This window comes from Herpailurus yagouaroundi, unplaced genomic scaffold (assembly GCF_014898765.1).
Source record: "Herpailurus yagouaroundi ecotype Mexico unplaced genomic scaffold, PumYag 67700, whole genome shotgun sequence".
Taxonomy (NCBI): Eukaryota; Metazoa; Chordata; class Mammalia; order Carnivora; family Felidae; genus Herpailurus; species Herpailurus yagouaroundi.
In genome coordinates, this window is record NW_024420499.1 from 7331697 (window position 1) to 7355884 (window position 24188).

Consider the following 24188-nt stretch of genomic DNA (forward strand, 5'->3'; position numbering starts at 1 on the left):
AACTTTAAAATATTATATCCACCTTCACCATCAACAGTTGCTTTATCTTATGAATTGCCTCTATTAGGACACTATGTTGTATTTTGGATCTTGTAGCCTTGTGAGATGCAGAGAACATGTACCAGTCCAGGACAGAATAGCCCCAAAGGCTTAGGAAATAAAACTAGCAAAGAAAATGTCAAAGAACTTGGCCACATGGCTTGTTGTACTTCAAGTATGTGAATGGCTTTTGTGATAAAATACTGTCAAGGTTGTTTTCTAGTCTCCCCGAAGAAAATAGTGGGGAGTAATTGGCTCAAATTGCAGAACATCTTTTTCGTTAGATGCAAGGGAAAATTTTGTAGTGTGGGTTTTTGGTAAGAAAGCTGAAGTCTCGGAGATTGGTAGTAAAGAATAGAGCAGTGAAGTGCAAAGTGCTTCAGGTGAATGGTGACAAAATAAAAAGTGTCAATTCCTGCTTGCTGGAAATGTCACCACACACAAATCATTTAACTTCTGTGGCAGTTTCCTCACCTCTAAGGTGACTTGATGAGGTTAAGATTTGGGTGTTTTTAACTCTATTGGATAGATTAGGCAGGGTCCCCGTTGAGGGAAATTTCCCTGCAAGATGGATTACCAATTAACAAGATGCCATTCAAGGTGCTAAATCCTGGGGTGTGATTTTTTTTACTTTTTCCTTATTTTGCTTCAGCAAAATGTATTGATACATTTTTTCTTTTCTTTTTCTCTTTAAAATATAATGTTTGTTATAGACTAACATCCCTTATGGATATAGATGCAAAAATCCTCAACAAGCTTTCCGGTGGTGACAAACTTCCCACAAGAACATGCCCCTTGAAAAGGACCTTCTCCACCAGTCCACAAAAGAGGAGATGAGGAAGCATAAGAAGAAGTGCCTGGTGCAGAGCCCCAACTCCTACTTCATGGATGTGAAGTGCCCAGGATGCTACAAAATCACCACCATCTTTAGCCATACACGAACAGTAGTTTTGTGTGTTGGCTGCTCCACTGTTCTTTGCCAGCCTACAGGAGGAAAAGCAAGGCTTACAGAAGGATGATCCTTCAAATGGCAGCAGCACTAAAAGCACCCTGAATCTAGATGAGTGGGAAACTATCCTAATAAACATATTTTGGATTAAAAACAATTCTTGGGGTGCCTGGGTGGCTCAGTTGGTGAAGCATCTGACTCTTGATTTCTCTCTCTTCCTCTGCCTCTTTCCCCTGCTCGTGCTCTCTCTCTCTCTGTCAAAAAAATACTCAACAAAATACTAGCAAACAGAATCCAACAGCACATTAAAAAGATAAAACACCATGACCAAGCGAGATTTATCCTAATAATGCAAGGGTGGTTCAACATAAGGAAATCAATCAATGTAAAATACTACATTAATAGAAGGAAGAAAAATAAACCCATGATAATCTCAATTGCATCAAAAGATATGATTAAGAAAGTGAAAAGATAACCTACAGAAAGGAAGAAAGTATTTGTATATCATGTGTCTTATAAGGTGCTAGTAACATCTAAAGAACTCTTACAACTCAACACAAAAGACAAACAACCCAGTTAAAAAATGGACAAAGGATTAGAACAGACATTTATCCAAAGAAGATATACAAATAGTCAACAAGCCCATGAGAAGATGCTCGGCATCTTTAGTCATTATGGAAATGCAAATCAAAACCACAATGAGGAAATGAGGTATCACTTCACATTCACTGGGATGGCTATTACAAAAAAAAAAGAAAAGAAAAAAGAAAAGGATGAATGTTGGTGAAGATGTGGAGAAATTGGAAGTCTCATACATTGCTAGTGGGAATGGAAAAGGGCTCAGCCAATGGGCATAACAAGTTGGTGGTTTCTCAAAAAAGTAAACGTAGAATCACCATATGACCCTGCTGTTTCACTCCTAGGTATATGTACAAAAGAATTGGAAAACAGGTAACAAACAAATACATGAACACTCATGTTTATAGGAGTACTATTTACAATAGCCAAAAGGTGGAAAGAACCTAAATGTCCATCAATGGATGAACGGACAGATTGTGGTATATACATACAATGGAATATTATTCAAGACACAAAAAAGAATGAGGTAGTGATACACGGTACAACATGTGCATGACCCTCAAAAACACTCTTCTCAGTGAAAAGAGGCCAGAACCAAAAGGTCACACATTGTATGATTCCAGTTATAGGAAATGTCCAGAATTTATATGAAATATCCAGAATAAATCTGTAGAAGGTAAAGGCATGTTGGTGGTTGTCAGGGGCAGAGACAGAGGGAAGGAGGAATGGAGAGCGTCTGCTTAACATGCACAGGGTTTCCTTTTGGGGTGATAAAAATGGTTTGGAACAAAATAGAGGTGGTTGTTGCACAACATTATGATCATACCAAATGCTACTGAATTGTTCACTTTAAAATGGTTAATTTTACATTATGCGAATTTTACCTCAATAAGAAAAAGTTTTAAAAATAGAAAGCTTGAATTTGACTTGTTGCCTATCCACATATGTCCTGGGAAAAAAAAGTTTCTGTCTAGTACTTAACTGCTGGCTTATTTTAAAGCAAACATTTAAGGAATGTGGACCTAAACGGGCTTATGGATTACTTGGAGTAGGAAAGTTATTTGGAGACTGGAAGAGAGGTATTAGTTTTGGAGCAACTTTCTCATTGTACCTTTTAATCCATAAGCATATGAGAAATATTTTATGAATATTTAGAATCTTTTTTAAAATTTTATTTATTTATTTATTTTGAGAGAGGGGGTGGGAATGAGAAGGGGAGGGGCAGAGAGACAGGGAGAGAGAAAGAATCCTAAGCAGGTTCCTCACTGACTGTGCAGAGCCCAGTGCAGAGCTTGATCTCACGAACTGTGAGGCCGTGCATGACCCGAGCTGAAAGCAAGAGTTGGACGCTTAACTGACTGAGCCACCCAGGCGCCCCAAATATTTAGCATCTTAATAAATTGCTCTGAAATTCATGAAGTTAACTTTGTAGGACTGGGCCATAGAATGGTCTTTTCTTAAGCTTTTTTTTTTTTTTTAAGATTTGTGTGTTCTTTTTACAAAGTTATGTTTTAAAATGAGTGCTTCTTGAGAAGTGATTTATATTTACCTTAATGATGGTTTAAGTACTAAAAAATAGATACACGCACAAGAATGTACTCTTTGTAATGGTTCCAAACTGGAAACTACCCTAATGCCTTTCAGCAGTAGAATGGATAAATTAACACAATGCAATAATATACTGCAATGAGACTAAATGCACTGCTACTATACACAATAATACAGATGTATTTCACAAGCAGTGTGAAGTAATACAAGTCAGTGTGAATTGAATACAAATGTGAAGTAATACAAGCCAGACATGAGTACATATTGGATGATTCCATTACAGTTCAAAAATAAGGAAAATTACTCCATGGTGTTAGATGTTAGGGTAATGGTTACCTTTGCAGGGGCTAGTTACTGAAATAAGTAACAAGGGGACTTCTGGGGTGTTCTCTCTCTTTTTTAAAAAATATACTTCAGTTTTTAGAGCAGCTTTTGGTTCACAGTGGTATTGATCAGGAGGTATAGAGATTTCTTATATACCCTCTGCTCCTACACATGCATAGCCTCTCCTGTTATCAACATTCCCCACCATACTGGTAAACATTTGTTACAATCAATGAACCTACACTGACACATCATAATTATCCAGAGCCCTTTACATTAGAGTTCACTCTCCACGTTGTATATTCTATGAGTTTCACATGCATCCATCATGTTAGTATCATACAGAGGAGTTTCACTGTCTTAAAAATCCTCTGTGCTTCCCCTATTCATCCCTCCCTCCCCACTAGTCCACTGATTGCTGTACAACCTCCATTGCTTTGTCTTTTCCAGAATGCCAGATAGTTGGAATCATACACTATATAGCCTTTAGTTGTTCTCTCTTTTTTTTTTAATCTGGATGCTGTTTACATGGATGTGTTCATATTGTGGAAATTCATCAAGCTGTACACCTGATTTGTACTTTTCTGTATGTTAGAGTTCTAGTAAAAAATATAAAAGCAAAAAAAGCAACAAAACAAAACAAAATATCGAAAAGCAAACAAACCAGCATACAACACAATCCTTCAAAATCACAAACCCTTTCAGCTAACTGTCCTGTATCTCTTTTCCTCCTGCTTATCACGGCCAACTTCTTGAGTTTTCTATATGCACTTCCTCTATTTCCTCGCTTTCCACTCATTCGTCAACCCACTCCAATCTGGCTCTCTGTCCCCACAACTCTCCTAAAATAGCTCTCACAAAGATCACCAATGGCTTCCCATGTTGTTAAATCTGATGGAAAATTCTCTATCCTTGACTTGCTTCACACCCCAAAAGTATTTAATACTGCCGACCATTCTCATGCTGAAACATTCTCTTGTGGATTTTGTGACATGATACTCTCACAGTATTCTTCCTGCTCCTCTGACTACTCCATCTCTGTCTCCCCATCCTCCTCTATCCAGGCATTAAATGTTGAAGGTTTCCTGAAGGCTCAGCTCTACGTTTTCACTTCTCTTTCTACACTTCTCTCCTTAAGTGACCTCATTCATTCTTATGGCTTTCAACCCAATTTATATCCTTTAAATTTTTTTTAGGATTTAATTATTTTTGAGAGACAGACAGAGAGTGCGAGTGGAGGAGGGGCAGAGAGAGAGGGAGACACAGAATCTGAAGCAGGTTCCAGGCTCTGAGCTGCCAGCACACAGCCCAACGTGGGGCCCAAACCCACAAACCATATAATCATGACCTGAGCCGAAGTCAGATGCTTAACTGACTGAGCCACCCAGGTGCCCCTATATCCTTTTTAAAAAAATGTTTATTTATTTATTTTGAGACAGAGAGAGAGAATACGAGTGGGATGGGGGGGGGAGAGAGAAAGAGAGAGAGAGAGAGAGAGAGAGAGAGAGAGAGAGAATCCCAAGCAGGCTCCATGCTGTCAGTGCAGAGCCTGACACAGGACTATCCCACAAACCATGAAATCATGACCTGAGCTGAAATCAAGAATTGGACGCTCAACCAACTGAGCCACCCAGGCGCCCCATCAATCCAATTTATATCCTACCTCCCAAGTTACAGCAATATCCCAGACTTCTCTGAGCTCATATTCATGTTCATTTACCTAATTTACATCTCCATCTGAATGTTACACCAACATCTCAAACTTAACTTCTCTAAGACTAAAATCTTGATTTCTCCCTGCCCCAACCTTTTTCCTCATCCATCTCAGTAAACTGCACCAGCATTCATCCATTTGCTCAATCCAGGGATATTTTTTGTCTTCCCCAGTTGCTCATGCCCCAAATCTGGGAGTCCTACACCTGTCTTCCTAATTGCCATTTCTAGCCATGAAAAAATGGGGGAAATGTGGGTGAAGATGAAAGAATTCACATCAATCTCTTCTGGAGCTTTCTTTGAGGTCTGGTCAGGTAAATTACTGTAAGTAGGTGTCATGAGGCACCACACAGATCCCTGCCTCCACCCTCGGCTGCTGGAAGTGTTGGTTGCTGATGGCTCACAGTTATGCCACTCTCTTCACATTGCTCTTAGCCAAAGGTGGCTTTGCCTAAGATTATGTCCTCTCAGCCATAGCCTTATGGTGTGGTAAACAGCACATATCCAATGAGAATACAAAGGTTCACAACCTTTGCTTCAATTTTGGATAATTCTGAAAGGTCATCTTGGCTCCAGAGCTCTCTGTGGGAACAGCTGGAGCTTTTCAGTCCAACTTCTCCTTCCCCCCAGTCCTGCTTTCCTCACTCCCACACAGGCATTGGTCCCAAGTGTACTCCTCATAACCTTCCTGGATGCAAATCTCTGCATCAGAGTCTATTTCCAGGAAACCTGACCTAAGATAACAAACTAAAAATGTACATACCTAGAAGAGTGAAGAAAAAAGAAGCAACACTCCAATTTAATACAAAGATACAAGTATTAGCCTTAGGGCATGGTTGAGGAGGGGTAGAGCAACTCTACCTACAAGGGAGCCAAGATGGCTATAGAACAGGGAATAAATTGGAAAGTCTGTGTTTTTCAAGGCACAGCTAACAAAGATTTCACCTTTGCTCAGCAGCAGATTTCAGCTGGATCCCTTCTTATGCATCTAGTCTAGGTTACCATTCACTTCTGTTTCCTTATAAAAATAGACTCCTGGTCCACCAAGCCCAGAAAATGACACTTTTCTGACAGCCACAGTATGAAAGGACTGGGATGGAGGCCACTTCATTCTCTGTGCACATCTATCCCCAATACACACATAGACACACACATAGACACACATGCACACACAAACACGGACACAGACAGATAGGCACACACACACACACGCACACACAGTATTGATTGCCACAGACCAGGGTCTAAAAGAAATAATACACCTACCTCAGGATATTTATACTTTTGAAAAAAATCACCAAAGGGGAAGCCAATACTCTAACTTGAGAATTAAAGATTTACACTTGTTTTCTACAAACAGTTTTATAGTTTTAGCTCTTATATTTAAGTGTCAAATCCATTGAGTTAATTTTTGTATATGGTGTGAGGTAGGAGTTCAACTTCATTCTTCTGCATATGAATCCACTTGTTCTAGCACCATTTGTTAAAAAGACTATTCTTGGGCCATTGAAATGTACTGGCACCCTTGTCAAAGATCAATTTATCATAAATGGTAGGGCTAACATTTAATTCTTCCTTTGAAAATCATTTGTTATGTTTACTTTTTTATTTTTTTAATTTTAAACTGTATTCATTTTTGACAGAGACAGAACGTGAGTGGGGGAAGGGCAGAGAGCGAGGGAGACACTGAATCTGAAGCAGGCTCCAAGCTCTGAGCTGTTAGCACAGAGCCTGATCCAGGGCTCAAACTCACTGACTGTGAGATCATGACCTGAACTAAAGTCAGATGCTTAACTGACTGAGCCATCCAGGTGCCCCTCATTTATTATGTTTCTTATGGCAAAAGTAATATATATTCAGGGCACCTGGCTGGTTCAGTCAGTGGAGCATGTGACTCTTGATCTTGGGGGTCATGAGTCCAAGCTCCACGTTGGGCATAGAGCTTACTAAAAAAAGGTAATATACGTTCCTTGAAGAAAAATATATGTGAGCAAAAATGAAGATCACATATCACTCCACCTTCCAATCTCAATGTCACACAATCCACTACTGTTAACATTTTAAAAATATCCTTCCAGGCTGTTTTCTTAAGTGTAGTATTTTACAGAAATGATATTATACTTTAATGCTGATTTGTATCTTGCTTTTAAAAAAGCTCCACAGTGCCATAGATATATTTCCATGTCAATAAATATAAATCTATACCACATCATTGGTTTTATTGACTTCATAAGAGTCAGTAATATGGATGTGCCTTAATTTTTTTAACCCTTTCTCTTATCATTAGACATCAGATAGTTTCCAATGTTTTCCCAATGTAACACAGCTGTCATGAACATCCTGATGCATACATCTTTACATAACTGTCCAGTTATTTCAGAGATAGTAAACTGCCAACCCACTGGCTGATTTGTGCTCACAGTTGTGTTTTGTGTGGACAGCACATCTTTTTATTTTTATTTGATTTTATTTTGAGAGAGAGGGAGAGTGTGTGTAAGGGCAGAGGGAGAGAGAGAGAATCCTAAGCAGGCTCTACGCTGTCAGTGCAAAGCCCAACGCAGGGCTCTATCTCACAAACTGTGAGATCATGACCTGAGCTGAAACCAAGAGTTGGATGCTTAACTGACTGAACCACCAGGCACCCCAGCACATCTTCCTAAATAAAAAAGTTATGTCAAATTTGGATGATCTGTTAGGAGACATTCCTAGAAACAGGATTGCTGGGTTCTGATTTAGCAAGGTTCTGGTATTTGCTTGTCCTCAAATGATCATTTGACTCTCTCCCTGGTCTGGTGCCATACTGGGTAGGTGGAAGAGAGAGAGGATGGTGAGAGACAAGCCTGAGAACAATTCTCTCAGTTTACTGATGTCCTGACCCAAAAAGGTCTTTTTTGGATGTAACATATCAAACTGGGAGGATATGGGACTAAGTACCAAAAGCTCTAACTCTGCTATATATATTATATAGCACTCTGACTGGGGGTGGGCTATTTAACCTAAGTCTCATTTCCTCACAAGGTTGTTAGGAGTATCAAATGAGAAATTGTGTGAAACACGTTTTGAGAAGCACGGAGTCCTCTACAATTATAAGGAAGTCCTTGTTTTTGTAAATTGCCAAAAGCATGTTTACACGGGGTCAAAAAGACCTAAGCTTAGAGTGTAAAGCATTGTCCACTGTCAGAACCCCGCTTTTAGAGGAGCTACTTTCCAAGGATAGACATGATTCTAGGTTGCCAGGATCTGATCTGGTGCACTTCAGTTCTACAGTCATTTACGGATGGTTTCACATGCCAGACACTCTGGATACAAAGATGATTATGATTAGTCCCTGTCTTCACAGAGCTTAACAGTCCACTAGGAAAAGACAAATATATATTGAGATCATCAGAAAACAGAGGGATAAAAGGTGTAATAGAGAAGAGATCCAAGACTGCAATGCATAGGAGAAACACTCGGGGGCCTTTTGAGGCAGGGTTCCACAAATAGCATTGAGGAGGAGAAAGGACCAGGTGTGTGTGTGTGTGTGTGTGTGTGTGTGTGCGTGCGCACACACACACACAGGTGCGTGGTAGTCTATGCCAGTCGAGCCAATCTGGGGCTAGACTTTATCTTAGACTCTGTGCTCATTTCTATGCATTTACATTTTCTTTTTTTAGTTTTGTGTTTCCCTTCATTTCCTAGTCAAGCTCTTTTTGAAAAATGCTAATCTGGTCTTAGCTGTACTAACAGGAAAAGAGATTTGTCTACATCCATGCCAAGAGACTTGGAGAACCCAGAGTGTTCTGGAAGCCACTCTTGCTGGTAAAATAAAGAACCCATTTGCAAACTAAGGAAGAGCTTGGAGGCACACCTTCCTCCCTCCATGCCTGCTTTATCTTGTGTTCTTGCCCGATCATTTCCAGACCCATCACCCTCCTTCCACCATTTGTCTGCTGCTACTGCGACTGCAGCAGCCACACATTTTAGAAAAAACCAGCCAGATTATCTTCTCACCCTTCTCTCAAGCCCACCTCCTTCCCCTAGTTTGGGTCACCTGAACTTTTCCACTACAAATACAAAACCAAATGCAATGATTATCGAGGCCAGAGGAAATAAAGGATGTTGTTCTATCCTTAATGCTTATTAAATTTGGACTTAATCTTCTTCATCACAATTAAGCCTTTAGACCAGCCAATATACTTAAACGAGGTGAAATGAAAAGACTTACTGTAAGAGATGACAGGAGGCTCTTCGGGAAATTAAAATCTCCAGAGATTTCCAAAGTGGGAGTTACTGAGGCAGGAAGGGGAAAGAAAGAAAAGGGTTTTAAAGCTTAATAAACAGGATGCCAATTAGGTCTTGGGATTAAAAAGCTAGGTGATGTCAGTGTTATCTATGGGAGGAGGGGTTAACTGGAGGCAGGAATTAATAAACGCTGTGTTATTTCCAGATCCTTCTTTGATTCACTTAAAAAAAAAAACTGGCTAGGTGTGCCTTTCCTGTCTTACCTTACTCTTCTGTGACATGGGAAGAAACCCAAGGTGATGAACAAATGCTTGCTTGCTTTTGTAAAGGCCCAGAAAAGGTCTTTCCCCATTTACCAACTGCCCGATCCTGCACTGACACTGTTAAGGCTGTAATTTGAGTGAGCTCCTTGCCTAATGGCTACAGACCTTAAAGGTGTCAGAACAGGATTGGACTGAGAAAACAACCTTTCCATCAGTGCCTTATTTTGTCACCTTTTTGGACAGAGGGCCCTTTCCCAGAGACCCTCACTCCCTGCAGACCAGAAGCAGCCCTGAGGCAAGGGAACTTGGGAGGTTTTCCAGGGTCCCAGTTTCCACCGGCCAGAAGTTTGATTTACTGGCACCGTCTGTGAGAAGACAAATGGCCTATGCTGGCTGTGCTGGTCAGATGCAGGGAAGAAAGAAAAGAAGGAGAAAAAAAATGGAAGAAGGGAGATTAGTAAATCAATAAACACCCAAGTGACATATAACTAATGAACAAATAAAATTCCTCATAGGAAGGTGGTGGGTGTCCTGAGATGGTGATGTTGAAGTGCACGGGGATGGCACTTTCTTTTGTGTAGCCCAAGGATAATCTCTTAAATTCTGGGTACAAACAATACAGTATAACTCTTATGGTTGCCATGACAACACGAATCCTTCTCTTCTGATGTCAGCCTGCCCTCCCCCCTCCTTCAGAATCCACAATGCCAGTTTTCTTTCTGCGGTAAATGCTGTGCTTGGTTTCAAGGGCTCAATAATGGGCTCATCTAATAACTGCCTGTCTCCAGAGACTGTTCATGCCAGACTCCTAAGACCACATTCCTTTTGGGGAAGAGGGAGCCTGACATGTGGGAGACTAGACCACAGCAGACAGATTTTTCCAGTTAAGCCTGTTACCTATTCCTGCCGATGTCTGGGCCAGTCTCTCCACCTTACACCAGCCCGTGCTGTGGAACAACGCAATACCTGCTTTGAGGGTAACAGAGGACTAGGACCTGCTTTGGGGAACAGGCTGTGGACTGTGGCATACAGTTGACCTTTGACCTGCACGGGTGTTAGGGGCACACACCCTGAATATAGCTTTGACTCCTCCAAAACTTAGCTACTATCCTCTGTTGCTGACTGGAAACCTTACCAGTCAAAGAAACAGTCAGTTAAGACACATTTTGTATGTTTATGTATTATATGCCGTATTCTTACAATAAAGCTAGGGTAAAGAAAATATTATTAAGAAAATCATAAGGAAGAGAAAATGCATTATAGTACTATACTGTATTTATCGAAAAAGAAAATCTGCATAGTAGTGGGCCCGCACAGTTCAAACTTGTGTTGTTCAAGGGTCAAACTGTAATTTGAAGCCCTCCTGCCAAAAATCCCTTCCCCAGTTGGCCTGCCTGAAACTACCATTATCAAAATCATTTTTATAGACAAGAGCCTTAAGAGTAGCTCCCAAGTGAAAATGTTCCTGGTGTCTGTTTAGAATAACTAGCTTATAATACCCTAGTGTAAATCAGAAAGGGAGAACAGAGCTCTTGAGGGAACAGGTGACAGGACCAATCAATTCTGATGCAGGAAGGGGAAGGAATATGTTCATAACACTGGACACTCCTCAGTACCCACTGTCATTCTGCATTCCTCCCATGCCTGTTCCACTATGTCCTAGCTCAGTAAACCCGGGAGCATCCTTGATACCTCCAACCAATTAGGTCCAACAAATCATCAATTTCTGTAAATTTTAACTTTTATTTATTCATTTTTTAGGAAAGGTTTTTTTCATGTTTATTTACTTTTAAGAGGAAGAGAGGGGCAGAGAGAGAGAGAGAGGAAGACAGAAGATCCTACTTTACTCCTATTAGTCTTTCAAAGATCAGCTCATGTGTCACCTACTCCATGTCTTTTTTGGCCCTTTCCCTCTCCACCAAGTCTAGATTAGTTACTGCTCTTTTCTAAGTTTATTTTTATTTTGAGAGAGAGAGAGAGCGAGAGAGAGAGAGAGAGAGCATGTGCAAGCAGAGGAGGAGCAGAGAGAGAAGAGAGAGAATCCCAAGCAGGTTCCAAGCCATCAGCACAGGGCCCAATGCGGTGCTCGAACCCAACAACTGTGAGATTACGACCTGAGCCGAATGAAGTCAGATGCTTAACTGACTGAGCCACCCAGGCGCCCCTGTCCATTTTAACTTTTAACATCCTTCAAAGTCATCCACTTGTCTTCACCTCCATAGTCTCTACCCTAGTTCAGACACCCAGCCTTTCTCATCTGGGTTATTTCACTGCATTGGCCCCCTAATTCATCTCTTCACTCCCATTGTTGCTCTTTTCCCACCCGTTCTCCACCCTGTAGCCAGAGTGATCACTCCAAAATGAGAATGTGATTAAAATATTTCAATAGCGTCCTGTGGCTCATTTGGTAGAGTGCAACCTACTTAGCACAGCTTTCAAGACCCTCTGCGCAGGACCCATCTCTCATCTCTCCAGCTCTTTGTCACATCTTCCACCTTAACCCAACCCCTCCCCACATCCTACTCTTTAGCCACAGCTAACTGCTCTTTGTGATTTGTCGAGCTCATCATGTTTCTGATCTTTTGCACAAGAGGCTTGCTCTCCTTGGAACCCCCTCCTATTTCTTCCCCCCTCACCTAGTTTATTGCTATTAGTCTTTCAAAGGTCAGCTCGTGTGTCACCGACTCCATGTCTTTTGCCCTTTCCCTCCCTCCCACCAAGTCTAGGTTAGTTACTGTTCTTTTTTAAGGTTTATTTATTTATTTTGAGAGAGAAAGAGAGAGAGGGAGAAAGAGAATCCCAAGCAGGCTCTGAGCTATCAGCGAGGAGCCCCACAAGGGGCTCGATCTCACGAATCGTGAGATCATGACCTAAGCCAAGATCAAGAGTCAGATGCTTAAGCGACTGAACCACCCAGGCACCCCTAGGTTAATTATTGTTCTACCAGGGACCTATCATACTTATGCATATCCCTCAGGAAATTGTCTTGTAACTAGCTGTTGGCTTTTCTATGTCTCCCAGTAGACTGTGAGTTTCATGATGGCAAAAACTGTCATTATTCATCATTATACCTCTAGTCCTTCACATAATATCTGCCAATCAACAATACTTAGTATACTCTTATTCATGAATGAACAACACCCAGATGGGATGGAGAAGTTGGGGGAATAGCTGGCATTTTTGATGAGGGAGAGATGGCAAAAAAGGAAACTGAAAATCAAGGGGAAAAGGATGAATAAAAGTCAGGAAAATTCTGAAAGAAGGGCATTTGAGGAGAAACAGGGCCCATCAAATATTTTTTAAATGTTTATTTATTTTTTGAGAGACAGAGAGAGAGAGAGAGAGAGAGAGCATGAGTGAGGGAGGGGCAGAGAGAGGGAGACACAGAATCTGAAACAGGCTTCAGGCTCCGAACTGTCAGCACAGAGCCCAGTTCCGGGCTTGAACCTACAGACTGTGAGATCATGACCTGAGCCGAAGTCGGATGCTTAATTGAACGACTGAGCCAGCCATGCGCCCCAAGGGCTTATCAAATAAAACATGTTATGATGCTACCTTAAGACAGTTGAGTTCTTGAGAAAAAAAAAATCAATGCCTCGATATATGTGGGAAATTAGTGTATTTTAAAGATGGCGGGGCACATGGGTGGCTCAGCCCGTTAAGTGTCTGCCTCTTGATTTCTGCTCAGGTCATGATCTTACGGTTTGTGAGTTCGAGCCCCATGTCAGGCTCCATGCTGATGGCACAGAGCCTGCTTGGGATTCTCTGTTTCCTTCTCTCTCTGTCCCTTCCTTGCTCTCTCTCAAAAATAAACAAACATTAAAAAAATAAAGGTGGTATGTCAGGGGTGCCTGGCTGGCTCAGTCAGAAGAGCATGCAAGTCTTGATCTCAGGATCTTGAATTCAAGCCCCATGTTCGGTGTACTTAAATAAATAAATAAACTCTAAAAAGGAGAGAGAGAGAGAAATATGTCACATCAAATCAACAGGGAAAAATAGATTATAAAAAAATTATATTTGCATAGTGGGCAAACTGAAGTCTCTAACTTACATTTTACCTCAAAATAAATTATAGATGGATCAAAGAATTTAATGTGAAAAATGAAACCTTAAAAGTACTAAAGGAAAATATGAGAGAATTTAAATACATACAATCCTGGAAAGGGAACGGCCTTTCTAATCAGGACATGAATCCAAAAGTCATTTAAAAAACTGATAAATGTGACTACATAAAAATTTAAAATTTCTGTACAGCAAAAAAGAAAACCATAAAAAGAGCCCAAAGAGAAATGACAAACTGTGATAAGATCTTTGCAACACTTATGGCAGACAAAGGACTAATTTCCTTAATTTCCAACAAACTCAAACAAATCATCAAGAAAAACATTGCCAATCCAAAGTCAAACAACCAAATGATACAAACAGGCAGTTAACAGAAAAAAAGACAAATGGGTAAATTACACATATAAAAAGATGTCCAACCTTGCTTCTCAACAAAAGCATGCAAATTAAAACAGCAAGATGCCCTTTCTTCCCCTACCGTGCTGGCAAATATTCAAAAAGATTGATAATATCCAGTGTTGATGAGGGTATAGGGGAGCCAGCAATTTAACTACTGTAATTTTTTAAAAATTTTTTCATGTTTATTTTTGAGAGACAGAGACAGAGACAGAGCATGAACAGGGGAGGAGCAGACAGAGAGGGAGACACAGAATCTGAAGCAGACTCCAGGCTCCGAGCTGTCAGTACCGAGTCCAACTCAGGGCTTGAACTCACGAACCGTGAGATCATGACCTGAGCTGAAGTCGGACGCTTAACCGACTGAGCCACCCTAGCATCCCTTAACTACTGTAAATTTTAATGTACATGCCCTCTGACCTAGTAATTCCATTTATATAACACAGTAATTAAAACCACAGGCTCTGGAGTCAGACTGCCTGCCTTCAAATTCTGTCTCTACAGGTTCTTAGCTTTGTGACCTTGGGAGTGTCCCTCAACCTTTTTAAAGCTTTCCTCATCTGCAAAATGGGGATAATAATAGTACTGTCTTAGTCTGTTTGGACTGCTATAACATAACCTCACAGACTGGGTGGTTTATAAACCACAGAGGTTTATTTTCTCACAGTTCTGGAGGCTGGGAACACCAAGATCAAGGTGCCAGCATGGGCAAGTTCTGGTGAGGACCTTCTTCTAGATTGCAAAAAGCCACCTATGTCCTCACATGGTGAAGAGGCAAGGGAGTCTCTTGGACTTCTTTTAAAAGGGTACTAATCCTATTTATGAGGGCTCTGCCCTAATGACCTAATCACCTCCCAAAGGCCCCATCTCCTGATACCGTCACATTAGGCATTAGGGTATCAGGACATATGGGCACTAGGTTTTGAGGGCATATGAATGGGAGACACAAACATTCAATATATAGCAAGTATTTAGCCCATAGAGTCATAAGGATAAAATGAGAAAAGGCACCTAAAGTACTTAGCACAGTACCTAGTGCATAGCAAGCACTCAATAAATGTTAGTTGTTATTATTCTTGTGCTCGAAGGTGCATTCATTAGTAGATTCATTACAGTATTTTTATAATAACACTCCCCCCAAGAAAAATGAAAACAAAACAAAACAAAAAACCCATCCTGGAAACAACCTAAATATCCATCAATTAACTAAGAATTGGTTTCATAAATTATGACATACAGTGTAGTGCTATGCAGACATTAAAAAGAACAAGATGAGATACACCTATATGGACCAATATGGATAAATATCTAAGCCATAACTGTATAACATGTATTTTTCCATGTGTGTAAGTAAAAAAAAGGAAATATGCCTCCCTCTCTCCCTCCACACCCCTCTCTCTCTCTCTCTCTCTCTCTATCTCTCAAGGTTATTCAAGATACTGAAAATAGTGTTTACCTTTGAAGAAATGGTTTGGTAGATGGGAAGATAGAAGGAAAAGTTTTGCTTTTCATTACTTCTATATACTGTTTGATTTCCTTTACCATGTACATATACAACTTTAAAAAAATCCAATAAATTCAGATTCTATCACTGTTCACCACGCTGCAACAGCTCCCCACCTCACTCTGAGTAAAAGTCAAAGCCCTTCTAGTGACCTGCAAGGTCCTCATGACCTGACCTCTTGCTTCATTTTTGCCTGTCTGACTTCCAGTCACACTCATTGGCTTCCGTGCTGTTCTGGAGACCTTCCAGCCAGAGGCCCACCTCAGAATCTTTGCCCTCACTGTTTCCTTCTGCCTTTGAAGTTATTCACATGGCTCACTCCCTCACTGTCTTTAAATCTCAGCTCAGGGATGCCTGGGTGGCTCAGTCGGTTAAGTGTCTGAATCTTGGTTTCGGCTCAGGTCATGATCTTGTGGCTCATGGGTTCGAGCCCAACATTGGACTCTGTGCTGGCCACGTGGAGCCTGCCTGGAATTCTCTCTCTCCCCTTCTCTCTCTGCCCCTTCTCTCTCTCTCTTTCTCTCTATCAATCAATCTATCTCTTTCAAAATAAATAAACTTAAAAAAAATCTCAGCTCAACTGCCACGTCCTTAGTGAGGTCTCCTCTGCCCCTTCCCCACTTAAAATTGCAACCTCTGACATCTTTACCCCCATATCCTGCTGTAGTTTTTTCCATAGTGTTTATAACAATCTAATATGCTATAGGGGCCCCCGGGTGGCTCAGTCAGTTAAGCATCCGACTTCAGCTCAGGTCATGATCCACCATTGGTGAGTTTGAGCCCTGTGTCGGGCTCTGTGCCGACAGCTCAGAGCCTGGAGACTGCTTCGGATTCTGTGTCTCCCTCTCTCTCTCTGCCCCTTCCCTGCTCTCTCAAAACTAAAACAAAACATAAAAAAATTTTAATATGCTATGTATTTTCCTTACTACTTTATGGTCTCTCTCCATTATCATGGAAGATTTGTGAAGGCAGGGATTTTTGTCTGTTTTGTTCATATTCATTGCTCTATCCCTAGTGCCTAGGGTCCAGTGTCTCACACATAGTGGGTACTCAAAAAGTATTTGTTGAATGAATGAATACATGAGATTTCCAAGCAAGAAGGAGTCTCCTTTTTCCTTATCTAGCTCCTCTTTAGGATTCTCTCTTAATACTTCTCCATCTGAAACTTATAACTTCTGCAACCTTGTGCCTGGCAGAAAGATGAAAAAATATTTGTTGAATAATGGATTTATATATTCATTCTGAGATATGAGTGATTGATAACTAGAATAAAGCCCCAGGGGTATTTAAATTTTAGTAGGTATCAAAACCTATAGGCAAAGGGATTAGCCAGTTTCCTGGGGCCCCTGAGATCTCCCCACGGTAAACTAGTACATCTGTTACAAACTTTGGGGACCCACCACCTTCGTTTTCCCCCTTCCACTTATTCAGTGACCCCCATGGGCTTTAAGATTGCTATTCAAGTCGCGCAATTCCCAGGGCAATTCCCAGGGCCTAAAGAGAGAGTACATAATAGGAAAAACAAACTCACAGAGCAAATTATGAATATTTTTAAAGAAATATACACATATAAATACCCCCACACACATTTACATACACCGGTCATCAAAAATATATCAGGGCAATTTCTAAGCATTTCCCCACAGAACATCAATATTTGATGTACTTATAAAGTCCCTGAAAAATTCTCAGTCTTGCCAACTCTTGTATCTGTTATGAGCCAATAAAAGGGTAATCCCAGATCCAGGCATTGCTAGGTCACTCAAATTGGTCTCTCTTTCTCCAAAGAGGCAGGAGACAGGATGAACTCTGCTAATAAGATTACACCTGCATATGTGTGGGAGGGGCTGGGGTCACAATCAACCCATCCAGTTTTATTCAGAGGACAGATAACCAGTGTGTGTGTGTGTGTTTGCGGGGGGGGGGGGGCATTTATTTTTATTTGTGTGATTAAAAGAATTTCTTTTAATCTTCTTGGAATATTCTCCCATCCATCTCAGCTCCTACACCAAATGCTTTTTTCCTTCTAGCACTGACTCAAATATCCTCCATGGCAAGGATGGAAATCCCTTGTAGAGACTGATCATTTTTGGGAGGTGGGAATGGTGGCTGCAGAGCTTAGAGTCTGATGGGAAATTGGACCATCTGGGATATCCAGCAAGACCTCATGGCAGTATCCCCCTCCCCCCCTGCCCCTGGCAAATTAGTAGCAACAAGGTCAAAAGCATGAAAGAGCTCAGCGAGGGGAAAAAAATGGGAGAATCAAATCTGTTGGCTTAAAAGAATCAAGTCATTGGTCTAAAACAATTTCTTATTGTTTAGGCCCCAGGTCATTTGACTCTTTTTTTTTAAATATTTTATTTTATTTTTTATTTTAGAGAGAGAGAGAGAGAGAACATGAGCGAGGTAGAGGGGCAGAGGGAGAGAGAGAGAGAGAGAGAGAGAGAGAGAGAGAGAGAGAGAATCCCAAGCAGGTCCACACTTAGTGTGAAGCCCAATGCAAGGCTCGATCCCACGACCCTGGGATCATGACCTCAGTCAAAATCAAGAATTGGATGCTCAACCAACCAAGCCAGCCAGGCGCCCCATCATTTGACCCTTATAAAGAAGGGCACCTATTTGTAACTCAGTGGTTCTCAAGCTTTAATTTGTTTGTTAAAAGTCAGTTCCCTAGGCCTCATTCCCATAGATTCTTACTCAGTTGCATTGAGGCAGGGCCCATGAAGCTACATTTATGAAAAGCTCATAGGTGATGCCAATGCTATTCGTTCTTCAAAGACCACATTTTGAGAACCACAGCTTTCAATGTTTTAGCCCAGCATTTCTCAAGTTTTAACGTGCATATGAGTCACCTGAAGATGTTTAAATGCAGATTCTGTGGGCGCCTGGGTGGCTCAGTCGATTAAATGTCCAACTTTGGCTCAGGTCATGATCTCACAGTTTGTGAGTTCTAGCCCCACATTGGGCTCCATGCTGGCAGTGTGGAGCCTGCTTGGGATTCTCTATCTTCCTGTCTCTGCCCCTCCCCAGCTCTCTCTCTCTCTCTCTCTCTCTCTCTCTCTCTCTGTCTCAGTAAGCAATAAAAAAAAATTTAAAATAATTTAAATGTAGATTCTGATTCAGCAGTTCTGTAATGAGGTCTGAGATTCTGCACTTCTAGCAGACTTCATAGGAGTGGCAGTGCTGCTGGTCTGTAGACCACACTTTGGCTCATGAGAACTTAACATTTCTCCCCTGTGATGGTTAATTTTATGACTGGGCCGCAGAGTGCCCAGACATTTGGCCAAACATTATTCTGGGTGCATCTGTGGAGGTGTTTCTGGATGAGATAAACATTTGAACTGGTAGTCTGAGTAAAGCAGATTGCTCTCCTTAATGTGGGTGGGCTTCACCCAATCAGTTGAAAGCCTGGATAGAACAAAAAAGCTGAGTAAGAGGGAACTCCTACTGCTTGACTCTTGAGCCAGGACATCCATCTTTTCCTGTCTTTGGACTCAAACTGAAACATTGAGTTTTCTTGGGTCTTGATCCTGTTGTGTTTCAAACTGGAACTCACACCATCAGCAATCTTGGTTCTTAGGTCTTTAGACTCAGACTTGGAACTACACCATTAGCTCTTCAGGGTATCTAGCTTCCCCACTATACATTTTGGGACTTCCCAGCCTCCATAATTGCATGGGTCGGGACACCTGGGTGGCTCAGTTGGTTAAGCGTCTAACCTTGGCACAGGTCATGATCTCGTGATTTGTGAGTTTGAGCCCCACCTCGAACTCTGTGCTTACAGCTCAGAGACTGGAGCCTGCTTCAGATTCTGTGTTTCTCTCTCTCTCTCTCTGCCCTTCCCTTGCTCACACACTCTCTCTCTCTCTCTCAAAAATAAGTTTCATGGAAAGAGATATCAATTTATATTCTATATTCTGTATTCTATAAACTATATTCTGTAGTTTCATAGCAAGAGATATCAATTTATATTAGGATTCTGGAGACCTAAAGATTCATCTTTGGAATTAGAAGCAGGGGCCAAAATCTGCTGTGGATTCATGACTTCCCTGAATCCCATAAACAATAACAACTGATGTCTATTTTACTCTCATGGTGTGCCAGGAACTATGCTAAACATTTATATGAATTTTCTTGTTTAAATTACACATTAGGTACCATTACTATGTCCATTTTATGAATAAGAAAATGCAGACTCAAAGAATTTTAGTAAGTTTAGTAAGCAAGAGAGACACAACCTTACTCCCTTAACTTCCAAAAGAAATCTTGGTAAGTGTTTCAAGGGCGTTTTGAACCCAGGCAGCCTTATAGCAAGCACAAGCTTCTATGCATAATGTGACACTGTATCCCCTGCTGGTCACTGATACCATTGCCCAATTCCCATGAGGGACTGAAGACAGATTTCAGAGACACATCTGTTTGCTAGCTTCCCAGGAGATACACTGAAAAGGCTTACTATTGTTTCCCTCTTCCTCAATGATCAAGGGTTGTTTACATACTAAAATGTGGTGCCAGTTCTCGGCTCTGCATGGCCATTTTTGACTCTTGGCTATATGCTGGGTTTCCTTGGTATAGGCAGCTTACAGTCAATACTTTCTTTAGGTTCTTAATAGCCCAGAGCTCTGGACTGGCTATTTTCAGTGGGTCAATAGCATTGATGCTTCTTGTCTATATCTCAATATTGCAATTATCAGTAGACATCAGCTTCCAGAAGATAGAAGTTAGCATGTTGGATGATGGAAAAGGGGCTTGTAAATTTCAGTTCCAGGAGATGGTTCCTGTCTGTGTAGGTGGCAACAAGCAGAGTGATGGACCAGATGAAACAAACATTTCCAGGAGTGGCTCAAGTCCAGATCCAATAAGAGCTTTCTTTGAAGTTCCCAGTTCTGAAACAACCCATAATTCTCAGAGGAGAGGAGTGTGGCTGTTTCAAAAGCCAAACACAAACCCTCTCTAAACAGTTTAAACCTTCTGCCATACAAGTAAAGCCCAAAACTAAAAATTGGCCAAGGAGCTTTGATGATGTCCATCCATCAGCCAATCCAAGGGCAAATTAGATGGACCACAGGATAGGGGAAAAAGTCAAACCAATTGAGTCAACTGGGCCCTTAACTGTCAGAATGAAGAATATGTCTCAGTTCAGCTGATGGCCTTGAGATCACAAAGTACTATGGTTCATTTATGGTAATTGTTGATGTTTTTGCTTAGGGATCATCTATATCTGTATCCATATCTCTATCTGTCTACATATATATCTATATCTATATCAATATCGATATCTATATCTATGTCTATGTTTATGTCTATATCCATATTCATATCCATATATCTATATCTATATCCATATCCATATATCCATATCCATATATCAATGTCTATATCTATATATATATCCACATATCTATATCCATATATCCATATCCATATATCTATATCCATATTCATATATTTATATCTCTATCCATATCGATATCTCTATCATCTCTATCTCTATCTCTATCTCTATCTCTATCTCTATCATCTCTATCTCTATCTCTATATGTTTGTGTCCTTCTTTTCTGTGTCAGCCTCCTCTCCTCTCCTGGGTGAACAAACTGCTGCACAAACTCAAAAGTCTTTGGGGCTGGAAGTCTGAGTGGCTTGGCCTAGCATTCACCCTTCATGCAAAGTAAGGTTTTAGTGAGGAAAATGAACTGGGGCCAGGTGGCCTATAAGCTCTGAATAGATTTCTGTGGCTTTAGCTGAAGATGCCTGTGCTGTCAACCCCTCCATTTCTACGTGTTTGCATTTGATTTCTAATTCCAACCTTATCTCTGTAGAGCGGAGGGATTTGTCCACAACTGGCCAACCTAGATAGGGAAACACTAGGTTGTCAGAGGCCAGGTGTGGGGGTGGTAGCATCCATCTCAGTTTATGATTCTAGGGAAAGCCTGTGGAGGTAGAGGAGAGGCAGATGGGCAGTGGGAGACAGAACAGGGCAGGCTGCTGAAGCTGCTGTGTCCTTCCTGCTCGACACTGCCCTTCCCCTTAATTCCCATAACAGGAATGGCTGCACCACAGAGTTTTAACGTCTCAGCCTTGCATGAAAAAATGCATCCAGTGCACCCTGATTCACAGCCCCCAAGAAAAGAGAGGCCAGAAGGACCACTAGGCCCAGATCTTAAACTCAGTGCAGCATCAGATTCTGGCTGCTGCTCAAGGGGTTGTTTGTTCCAGGGAGCGGAATGGGGGTCTCCTCCTCATAAATATTGATCTATCCACCCTCCCCCCCCCAGCACTAACCAAATCTACAGATGAAAGGAATGGATCCAAGGGAGAGGTACCTTAAAATTGGAAAGCTGTGTGGGTTCCTTTGAGATGTTCGAGGGCTTGTGAGGTGGCAATTTAAAAATTACTGGAGCCAAATCTGCATGTCACTTCAGTTCACAGACTTTCATTTATTTTGACTCATTTAATTCTATTATGCCCCCCCCCCCGCAAAATCCCTTGAGTGGCTTCACTTAGTTAAGTCATTTAAGTCCAGTGTGGGCCTTAGTGCCAGAGAAAAGATGTTATAGGATCTTTTGCCTGATGCCTCTTCAGCCACCCACCCTGTCCTTCAACATGATTCCAAGGAGTGTGGGTTGGGGGGTAAGGGTCTTCTGGAAGGAAAGGAAATGGGACCAAAGCTCTCTTCCCAGAGACTTCAGAATGGGGAAATCTGGCCAAGTAGAAAAGTCTAATCAGAGTCTCTGGGCAGGAAAGGACACTGCAGGCCTCAAGGGACAGCTCAACGTGATGGAAGGGGAGTCAGCCATTCTGGACAGCTAATTTTCTTTTCTCCACTATGCTTCTGGCTTCTGCATCTCCATATGCTGTTTTTGTTTCCTTTGGGACACCAGGCACAACCTCAGTCTTTCCTTTGATTTCCAAAAGCTATCTGCTCATCTCCAGCGGAATTCAGCAAATCTGGGTAGACTTTAATGATTTTGGGGGAGGGTTCCAGAGAAAGGGTCACAGCATGGAGCCTTCTGCCTGCTCCCCTGCATTCTTCTCCTTCTCCTCCCTTCTCTGTTCCTTTTAGCCTCCTCCCTCCTAGAGAGACTGTATGGTTACATGCAATTTCTTCTCCCTGTATTAGACAGAGCATCCAGCAGGTCTATCCATCAAGGCCTCAACAGATTTAAGAAACTTTCTTCCATGTACCAGTAGCCACTCTCTTTAAAAGGGGGTTGGGGAGTGCCTGGGTGGCTCAGTTAAATGTCCGACTTTGGCTCAGGTCATGATCTCATGGTTCATGAATTCGAGCCCCACATGAGATGGGTGGCTCTGCTATCAGCACAGAGCCAGCTTCGGATTCTCTGTCCCCCTCTCTCTGCCCCTCCCTCACTCGCATACGTGGCTTTCTCTCTCTCAAAAATAAATAAAGGTTTTTAAAAATCCAGGAAACTCTTTAAAAAGGGGGGGGGAGGGTTGAGATTATAACTATCTATGTGTTTTTCCTGTGTCATCCATCCTCATTGTTTCCCATAAGACAGATGGAAAAACTGAAGCAATCTCCACCTAGGAATCCAACTGTGTTGTTCAGCACTAAGTGCAAGTCCTTTGTACATCAGCCTGGTTCTCTGTTCTTCAGAGCATTGTCTTTTCTTTGTAGCAGCTTTGCCAATGGCACATATTCTACTGGAATATTTTCTGGATGGTAGCTGCTTTTGTGGTCATCCCCCAGGTCCCATGCTTCTCAAGGATCCCAGGAAAAACACCATCTCCTCAAGCACTGGAAGCTCTTGGAATGAGGCCAAAGACACATCCAGGATTCACGAGGGTTGTCTAGCTTGTTTGGGGTGTGCAAAAAGCTCCGTGAGAGAATTTTTTTTTAATTTTGTTAATGTTTATTTATTTTTGAGAGAGAGAGAGAGAGAGAGAGGGCAAGGAAGGGTCAGAGAGAGAGGGGGACACAGAATCTGTAGCACACTCCAGGCTCTGAGCACAGACCCCGCCGCGGGGCTCGAACTCACAGACCTCAACATCATGGCCTGAGCCCAAGTCGGACGCTTAACAGACTGAGACACCCAGGCACCCTAAGACTTTTTTTTAAAAATCCAGGTGGCCACCTACCACTGTGGTCAAGGCAGGCCACCAAATACTGGGCTTGTTCAGGAGAGACCCATTCCAACCCTTGCACAAAGAATGCCTGCTTCTGAAGTCAGTACACAGGTTGACACAGCAGAGCTAGGGGAGGCCCACAGAGATGGTAAATGCAGATGTGGAGACTCTATCAGAGCCCACTTGAGGCTTTGAAAGAAGTACATTTAGAAAAACACAAATTAATGTGATTTTATGCAACACAAAACAAATGTATTAAATTCATTATCCTCAAGAGTTAGTGTAAGTGGAAAGTATGTATAAATACCTTTTTAAAAGGGTTAGATGCATTCATAAATTTATGCATAGCTGGTTACTAAGGGCAACTAGGATGTTTTCATAGGAAGCCGAAAACAGAAGAGACTTTGGAGATCAGCTAATCTCTCCCCTTCCAGAGCCCTCCCCCAACCTCTGCAGTGAGTAGGCATGAGAAGGGGCCTCCTGGAGCCAAGAGGAGACTAGA

General features: G+C 41.7%; 1 protein-coding gene across 1 annotated transcript; it reads left to right on the forward strand.

Annotated features, from left to right (window-relative positions):
- The first annotated feature begins 827 nt into the window (after positions 1–827).
- Positions 828–1136, forward strand: LOC121025752 (40S ribosomal protein S27-like). Its single transcript, XM_040468452.1, has one exon. It carries the CDS (start codon positions 828–830, stop codon positions 1056–1058), a length of 231 nt encoding a protein of 76 aa, XP_040324386.1. The 3' UTR covers positions 1059–1136.
- The last annotated feature ends 23052 nt before the right edge of the window (positions 1137–24188 follow it).

Bases quoted from the DNA above. Each gene is read 5' to 3' on its own strand.
- LOC121025752 (XM_040468452.1), top strand. From the start codon at position 828: ATGCCCCTTGAAAAGGACCTTCTCCACCAGTCCACAAAAGAGGAGATG.